This window comes from Chaetura pelagica, unplaced genomic scaffold (genome assembly GCF_000747805.2).
Source record: "Chaetura pelagica isolate M959 unplaced genomic scaffold, ChaPel_1.0 scaffold346, whole genome shotgun sequence".
Taxonomy (NCBI): domain Eukaryota; kingdom Metazoa; phylum Chordata; class Aves; order Apodiformes; family Apodidae; genus Chaetura; species Chaetura pelagica.
In genome coordinates this window covers 3,047,644-3,056,828 of record NW_009953797.1, presented here as the reverse complement: position 1 = coordinate 3,056,828, position 9,185 = coordinate 3,047,644, and the positions used below count along the sequence as shown (strand labels likewise).

Sequence of the window (9,185 nt, the reverse complement as noted above, 5' to 3'; positions counted from 1 at the left end):
CGTGTCACTCAAAAATCTATTCGTGCTGCTTGAGATTTTAAGGGAAAGCTGATCCCACTCCTCATCCTGAAGTCTGACCTGATGGAGGGATCTCTCTGCCTCTTCATAACTTCACTGAGGTTCTACAAATATATGGGGGCATGTATTTACTCCTCTTAATGATCTGAGACTTAAATCCATATTTAGACAACATAATCCATGGTTCTTAATAGCTTTGGCCACTCATTTAGACTTCTAAATATAGCTGGTGAGTCTCAGTCTTAGATACCCCTAATTGAAAGGTTCAACAAATACCTTCTGTGAACAAAAATACCTTCTCCTCTCATACTGACTCTGCAACCATTGAGAACTGTGGTTGGTGCTGGCACTAAACAGCCTTTGCCACATTTGCAGAGCAATTAGTCTCTTCTTCCAACAGTTACGTGGACCTTGAGAAAAAATTGTGCAGAAAAGGTTGTTTTGTTTTGAGAAGTCTGGCTCCATGCTCATGTCTGTCGTGCAGAGTGATGTACATGCAGCCTTCATTTATGGTGATAGCACTGCTCTTTGGGATAAGCACTGGGGGGGCAGCTTGCATTCTACCTCAGATCAGGAGATACTTCTGAAGCAAATCCAATCATCCCCACATACTTATGAATCCATGCACACAAAGTGGACTTCTTTCAGACACAGATGTGTTTGGGGAGCACACCTAGCGCTTTGGCACCAGCAGTCAGCCCATCCCTTCAACCAGGCTAGAGCAGTCTGAAACAAAACCCCAGAAATTATGAACATGTTGAAGTGGGCTCCTCAGAAGCAGCTGGTTCATTATACAGATACACTTGCTCAAGTCAACACAGCTCAAGTTGTCTATAATCTGTGATAGCTTGGGCTCTTAACAGCCTCACCTACTTAGGCTTCTAAATATAGCTGTTGGGCTTTAGCTAATGTCGTGGTTGAACAGCTCAACCACACACTCCCATTGGCTCCAACGTAGAGATACATGGACCACTTGTTCTGCTTACTGAAACCCATATATTATGAAAGGCTCTTGAGAAGCTGCCACGAGTTGTGGATGTCTGCAAACTGTTGTGGCAGGAGAGAAAAAAACAAAGGAAATAAGTCACCATCTCAGTAGCAAAAAGAGACATGGGCATCCTCTTTGGTAAACAGGTTTTTGAGGAGGAAGCCACTGTGGAGTAAGGATGGCAAGAATAAGCCCCATACACTGCAGCAGGGTGTTTTCTGCAGCCTGTCCTTCAGTTACATGGCCTGAAAGCCTCTGTCTGCACTTAAACTGCATGGTGCTAGGTCTTAGAAACCAGCTTCAAAGGCTCGTGTCAGTGTTAGAGCCCCCCAAAAGCTGGTGAGTCCCAGGGACATGTCAGCACCCTGCGGGACTTGGGCTGAGGAACTTCTCTGCAGGGGACAGACAGTCACACAAGGGCTCTCCAAGGGACCATACTTGCCTGTTAAATAAAGAAATTACAAGACCTTTTAATCCAATCAGTTGCTTTAATGTTTTTAATTGCATTCTCGTCGTAGAGTTGGGACTTCTTTCTTGAAGCTGATAAAAACAGCTTAGGTACTTCCAAACTTCTGCCACGGTTCTGTAACCCTCTAATTGTCTCTGATCCTTTTCTGGGCCAGTGCTCATTATAGCTGTGAAATCACAGGGGAAAACAAACAAACAAAATCACCAGCAGAGCATTATCTTTTGTGAGCAGTGATAATTTAACTCCTTTGATGGCTTTAAAAAAAAGAAAGTTCCTTCCAGGTTTTGGCCCACAGAGATATGACAGTTCTCCCCACACCAGCTTTAATTTCATTGTGTATCTGCTTTTGTTTTATTAGTACAAGAAAAAATCAGTACTCCTCAAAATGCAGCATGCCTCTTAGGAAAAAACAACGGCTAAATAAATTAGAAAGTAGCACTATTTGTTGACCCAGTTCTGAGGCACTGTTGGTAATCGATACAATTACTTGAAGATATTCTGAATGTGCAGGGTAGTGCTCAGAGCCAAAGTGTTTAAACTTAGGTGTCCAAATGCTGCCAGGCTTTTGCTGTCAGAGGGTGCTCAGACCTTTCCCACCTGGTCTGTGTGTTAACTGACTGGGTCACAGTGAGGACACAGGCAAGACTGCAAAGCTTTTTGGTGACAAATGCACGTACATAAATCTCTCTGCAGGCTGACTAAGGTGATGCTGTTCCAGGCTTGTTTTGCAAGTTATTCCCCCTATTTTGGGATGCTCTTAAGTCACGTCCCTCCACAGAGTCATAGAGGAAAATCCATCTGATCTCACTTTAAAGTAAAGTAAGATGTCCAAGTCCAAGCTAGTCACAAGGCTCTTCTTATACTCACTGTCTTTGATACATATATTAATTAGCATGTGATGACTAGCACTCCAGAGTTGTCCTTTTCTTCCCACCGACTAAAGCTGGGAGCTCAGACTGCTGACTAAAATGTAGAGAATGTGTTACTAGACATGCAGAGCTTGGGCATTGATTCCCTCCTGGAGTTGAGGCCAGAGGAGTCGGGCATGGTGGATAGTCCTGTCTCTCCACAGCTGCCTGTAGCTTTATGACCAGCTTTGGTAAATAAGCCTACTTGTTAATGTGCTGTTTCTGAAGGATCTCCTGGCCTTGCACACCACCACCATCTATCCAGATTCACTTGAAGGAGCTTGTGTTCATTACAGACTTCTCTTGGAACTGTAGTCCAGGGGTGCCATGAATATGGGTGACCTATGTGTTGTGCTGCTACCCTTTATTTCCAGATTAATCAGGTGTTTATACTTGCATCCTAACTTATTTTAGAGTTCCTGGATTCAGTTCAATGTCCTTGCAACTGTTTCCTCTCCTGTACCTAGTTCAACACTTAGCTCCCTTTATTATACATGCTCTCTATCCTGTACACATTTTACCCTAGTTTCTTAGTAGTACTTATGATAGGTACTGGCCTCTTTCAAATATAACTGTGAGGGCTGACCATTTCTCTTATTTTTGATATTTCCAGATCAAGTCCAGGGTAAAATCCTATATTTTAGGCCTCAAGAAGCGTCCATGGACAATATTTGGAATTTGCACAAGTGGCGTCCTTTCCACCATTTCTGTAACAATGGTGATCTCCACCATCATGTACTGGAAAAGTGTGAAAAGATCCAGGCTCCACCCACAGGGCAAAATCCGCAAAATTATACGGGGACCTCCGAGACGAACAGTGTGCTAAGCTACAAAGTGATCTGGCCATTCATTTGTCCTTAATATGCCATATGTAGCTCATGTTGTTGCTTATTTCTTTTATTTCTGAAAACAAAGCTCTTTAGCTCTACTCATGTCCCCTACCTCAAAGAGTTTTGTTATGTCTGTAAAAGAGTACTTGAAAACAGAATGCAGCACATACCTGCTAGCAATTATTTGTAATTTTATAAAGTGAAGTTTCCTCATAATCTTCTTAGTGCCACACTCAGTCATAGTCCTATAAATTGCATCACTGTATCACCTCCAACTGTTTTTGAAAGATCATTTTCTACTCATAAGCTTCTGTTTGGGTTCAACACTATTATTCCTAGGAAATTAACTCTGAAATGTAGTACAGCAATACAGCTGCAGATCCTGGAGTCAATTATTTTCTTGCTCAGTTATTGCAAATTAAACACTATGGTGACACACAGGAATCTGGCCTAATTTGGCAGTGATACTCCTGTAAGTTTTTGTGTTCAGCAGTCGTCTCTCTCACAACACTGTAAGGCTTGCCCAGTTTCCTCTTCCATCTAAATTCTGCAAACTCGGACTGGCTCTTTGACTGATTTTTTTTTTTTGAGACAACTTCCTTTAGTTAGCCTTGCTTGTTACATATTTTGGACAAATGAAATCTCTGGGTCACTGTCTGTCCCATAGAGTAAGTCATGTGTTTTCTTTGTACTCTTTTACAGACTCTTCACAAAGGGCCTATGGCCGCCTTTTTGATGCAAACTAAAGATAACCCCATGAAAGCCTTAGGAGTGCTAGCTGGTGTCATGGGCATAATGGTGCTGATAACTATCATGATCTCTACTGCCATGTTTTGGCGCAATAAGCGGTCCAACAAAATCATGCCGGTAAGAAGGATCATCAAAAAGAGACAGACCCCACCAACCCGGACAGTCAGGATGGAGTGGCTGAAGTTCAAGAGGCCCAGCAACGCTGCAGAGAAGTTTGTTGTAGAGGATGATGCCAAGAGCCTACACAACGAGAACAGCAACAACAACATCCACGTTGTCCCTGCGCCACCAACTGCCCCCTTGCCCCCACCACCCCCAGCCCTGGCTCCTCCTAGTGGGGACACCCCAGGGTGGCGGGTGCCAACAGTATCTGGCTCCCTTACTCCCAAATTTATAAACAAGCAGCCGAAGAAGAAAGGTCACGGCAGTGCCCACAGTGCCCTCGTGTCAGAGCTCAAAATGAAGTTTGAGAAGAGGAGCACAGCTACTGGTGAGCCTCACATTTAGGCATTCTCAGCAGCCCCCAGAGACTGCAGATTGTGGCTCTGCGTGGATATATTTACGTGCTCTGGTCTTCCTCATGTCTGTCAGCACCCTGTGAACTGAGAGCAGCTTCTCACTGCAATAGCCACCCTTTACCTTCTGCAAGTATTATGTGCTAGAGAGTCACCCCACCTATAGCAAATGCTGCAGAACATGCCCAGGTGCAACTGCTGTTCCTTCAGTTTGTGTACCGGTGCTTGTTCTTCCCTTCAGCTGACTGCCCAAGGTGCTGAGTACCCTCATGCCAGCCACAGTCTCCCCAGGTGAACGGGGATTCGGATTATCCCCATTTCGGAGGTCCCTACCCAGAGTCCTGGTTTTCAAACAAGGCACTCTGCAGCCATGGCACTGGTGGATGCCACTTCTGACTTGTCTGGTAGGTGAGTCTGAGGTGTCCAAAAAGCCCTCACTTTCAAATTCCAGATCCAGATTTGAAGGCTTTTACCTGGCTGTGGCACCAGGACTGAGCTGATGTACAGGTCTTCCTACAGCAGTGACACTGCAGACTGCAAGAGGGTAGCGTGTAGCTGGTACCTGCTGTCCTAGGGGTACCTGCTGCCCTCAGGACACCACGTGCTTTGCAACAGCTGGTGGAACAGTGTGCTCATGACCTGAGTACCTTCATTCCTGAAAGGTAAGAGGGCAGGCTTGGTGAGGTCCTTCATTTTCCTGCAGCTGGGCTTTGCCAGAGTACATGGCCATGATGCTGCACTTCACTTGTGCCCTGGACATGCCTGCTAATCAGGGAACAGGAGAGCCACCTCAGCCTTCCCTAGAGCAGCTGGGGCCAGATTGGAGTGCAGAAGTTTAATAGTAGTGCCTGCTCAACACTGCCTCCTTCTGACACCCCATCCCCTAATGAGGGGGAGGCCAGCAGAAGGCCATAATTAAAGCAGCTGGGAAGAAAAGGTGAAACCGAGCAAAAACTTGTAAGTGAAAAATACAGACAAGTGCTGGGAAGTTGCATATGTTGGTCAGGAAGGTGTCTGGGAAGATCATTTCATTTTATACACTGCTAGCAAGAGGTATTGGGGAATGTACTGCATCACCTCTCCTGGCTTGCTCTAGGGACTGGTGAGTGCAGAAGGTTTCTGTAAAATATTCGAATTTGTCCTATTGGTATTTTTGAGTGAATTATGCAAAAATTAATGGGAAGAGGAGATGTGGGGGTGCAACTGATGCTTTTTTTTTCCTGTTAAATGAGTAAAAAGGCACCAAAGGCAGAGCACTCTTTTTCCAGTGGATCCACCCCACAGTTTCTCCCTCATGTTTGTTTGTGAGGGCATGTTTTTCAGATGGGCCTGGCTGTTTCCCATCCCTTGGGGAGCAGGCAGTGTGCACCAGGCTGGCTGGGGAGCAGCATCCTGCACCTTCTTCCTGAGTCCTGGCCCCACAGGGCAACTGTGCTGTCGTGGTTCCACACCATGAACATCAAGGTGGGGAGCAAACCCGACAGGACATGGTTGATTCAAGGTGGTCATGAGACTCTTCTCCAGCTTGGACCACTAGTCATTTCAGCTGGACCATTAGACCTGGCCCTCAGGGACTCTTCTTCCCTCACCCCATTAGCTGGTCTCATTCCCTTTGTTTGCAGTAGGAATTCATCAGCTTAGGCAATGGTTGGTTGAATGAGAAGTTACCCACTTAAGGGAAAAATCTTGTTCATTTTAACTTCAGGCCACCTAGAAGCTGGAGGGTGATGATGGCTTATGTCACCTACAGGCTGAGCCAGGAGCCATAGTTGAGAGGTGCAGCAGGGTGGGAGGCTCCTCCAGTGGGAGACTGTTGGAGCGGTGCTGCTCACAGAGCCTCTCCTGCCATGTTTCTCCTTTCCTCCACTGTGTTCTTGCTTATCCCTCCTCCTGGGGCTGTGTGGCCTTAAGGCCCAGCCTCTCCTATTGTGTGTGGTCAGGTCACCTTATCCTCCAGCCATGAGCTGGTGTGAGGGAGGGGATGTGCAGCTCCTGGCCCTGCTTCTGGTGCCCTATGCAAGCACATGCCTTCTGCTGATTGTGTCCCTGCCAGGTTCTCCATTGTATCAAAAGTTGGTGATTTATTCCCTGTGCTACTACTGTTTTCCCAGTATTGTGTTGAAGTCAGTATTCAATGCTCATTTTCCAATGATGAAAGCCTATAAAGACCATTCAATTAAGTGAAATTTAACAGGAATGATAGGCTTATAGTCTTAGAGATTTCTGAGAGAATAAAGATGTTTTATTACTATATTGTAAGATTTTTTTTCCAGTTACTCTGTATTTCAAATTCAGGGAGGGGGTTTAGAAATTTAAAAAAAACTGCAAAGGGTACTTCTATGCATGGTACTTCTTCTGCTGGTAATGATGCCTTGTCATTGCTTGTTATGTGACTGCACAGGCATGTGCAGCCAACACTCCTGGGTACGTGATTCATTATCAACTTTCTACACGTGGTGATGAGATGCTTTATCTTTCCCTGGCTGTTTCCTTGCTGTGATTCAGTAGCTTTCTCTACAGTCACTACAGTTTGTTGTTGTTTCTGTGTTGACTGGACTGGGAGAAGGTCAGTTTTTGCAGGCACTGATTTGAATTTCACTCCCTCATACACAGCTCCATGCTGGTGCTTAACCACCATTAGCTCATGCCTGACCCTGCACGCGTGGTCTCCCCAGGGGTTTCTCCAGGACACTGTTGTCTTCCTGCTTGGCTGGCTGCTTCTGCCCCTTGCTCACCACTCCAGAACTCCTCATCACGTGTGCTGCAACTGCCAGGCCTTCCCCCTCCCTGCAGCTGAACCTTGGCAATCAGGTTTCTGTGCAATTTGTAACTGTAAAATAATAGTCATGAAGCAGAGGACATCTGTGTATCCTGAAAATCCGTCATGTTTACTTTGGTGCTACAAGACTGACAGGACTAGGAAATCCCTAAGGGTCAGCAGTGACAAAACAGGTCTCTGTTCAAAAGCTGTGCAGTATGTTACAGCAGAAGGAGGTGCTGGGGGAGGAAATGTGGGGCCTGAGAAGAGACAGCACAGAAAACACGCAGCAAAAACCAGAATGCAACTGGAAAGCCAAACTGCTACCTAGTGAAGCTCTCATTTGGTTTTATCTCTGCTTGCAGCTGAGGTTTCTACTCTAGTGTCTTCTTCTTGAGGCAGTCTATAACAACACACAAAACAAGTGCTGCGGGTATGTCAGTCACATGCTTTAGTTGTGCTGGAAAGCATGAGGCCAAAAAAAGAAAAAATAAGTCATAGTTCTTCAGACCCCCAAGAAATGCAGCATGAGCTGTTCCACAAGCGGAGCCTGGTTGCTTTTTCATGTGTATTTGGGGAGTTTTGCTGCTAGAAAGGAGGCAAGCTTTGGTTTCACAGGAGCAGGATGAGCAGGCAGCCCATCTGCGTTTTGGGGAAGGTGCCTGGCTTGCACCTTTGGCTCCAAAGCCCTGGTTCCACCACCCCTTCTGCCTCCAGCCATTGTCACACCAGCCTAGTTAAGGCCGAGTATCCCCGTGACCCTGTCTTGCATCATTGCACAGCCACAGAGACAGATGATGGGAGAGGGTGGAACAGGAAACAGCAGTTGTTTGTCTTCAAGGAGACAAACTTAATTTTCCACGAGCTCTTGCTCTTAACTTTGAAAATAATATATCAGCACTCGTGTGGCAATAGGTGTTAGGTATGTGTGTGTGTCTGTGTGTTAGCGTGAGAGAAAGCGTTTGTGTGCATGTGTTAGGGTGATCCTCAGACTGTCCTCTGACATATATGTGGACACAAATAAAAGGCCCTCTTCTTCTCCATAGTACAAAAATAAAAAAAACACCACAAAACAACCCCGAAACTGTGTGTTTGCAGCTACTTTACCTGGGGGTTCAGTAAGCACTCCCTCTTCCTGTCTGTGGTACAATAGCAGCTGTGAATGTCTTAGGGCTGTGTAAAGCATAAGGTGGAGTACAAAATGAAAACAAAACAAAGCAAAACAAAAACAAGACGAAAAAAACCCAACAAACTAACCCACTCCCAAAACTAACACCTCTCTGATCAAGAATTAGAAGTGAAACAAAATAGCTCCATTGCACACACCCAATCTCCACTCCCCCCCACATGCAATTTTGGTTTCTGGTGATGACCGCAGCCAAGCCCTGTTCCCCTGTTCTGTTTCCCATGAGGCAGTGCACAGGAGAAGCTGGCACAGGCCTAGGGCAGAGCTGCAAACGCCTCTCGAGTGAGCAAGGGGACGTGAGCTGGAAGATGCGCCTGTGACAGTGAGCAAGGGGAGCCCTTTGGCCTTTTGCCACAAGCATCATGATTTGGGAGGGATTTTTTTGGTTAGAGTTTGTTTCCTTTTGTCTCTGTGTGCAATTGCACCTCGAGTGCTGTGGAGACAGCCCAGACACACACCCCGAGCACCCCCATCTCCAGGGCTCCCCAAGCCTGCTGTGAATCCCCATCATGTGCCCTGCCATGTCCTGAGTCCTTGCAGCCCACAGCCCTCCTTGCATGGTCCTCCAAGAAAGCTAGCAAGTGCTGTGGCGCAAGGTCATGGGTAAGAGGTGCTGCTGCCGGGGCAGGCAAGGGCCAGGCTAGTAGAGGTCGGCGCTGTTCCTGTGGGGCGGGCGAGTCTTGCCCGGCTCCTCACGGGCCTGGGGCCGCCGGGCGCCGCGGCCGCCCTCGGGGCGGCAGAGCCCGTCCTCGCTGCCGGCGGG

At 46.8% G+C, this 9,185-nt stretch overlaps 2 protein-coding genes across 2 annotated transcripts in view; one reads left to right on the top strand and one right to left on the bottom strand.

Moving 5' to 3' along the window:
• CDHR1 (cadherin-related family member 1) overlaps positions 1–4,785 on the top strand; it is a 43,562-nt gene extending 38,777 nt beyond the window's left edge. Inside the window, exon 17 of the mRNA XM_010001140.1 lies at positions 3,916–4,785. Coding sequence (XP_009999442.1) covers positions 3,916–4,470 — 555 coding nt within the window. The 3' untranslated portion in view covers positions 4,471–4,785. The remainder of the gene's footprint in view (positions 1–3,915) is intronic.
• Positions 4,786–9,062: 4,277 nt separating this feature from the next.
• The window catches only part of LRIT2 (leucine-rich repeat, immunoglobulin-like and transmembrane domains 2), a 3,522-nt gene continuing 3,399 nt past the window's right edge, over positions 9,063–9,185 (bottom strand). The window contains 1 exon segment of the mRNA XM_010001151.1: positions 9,063–9,174. Coding sequence (XP_009999453.1) covers positions 9,063–9,174 — 112 coding nt within the window.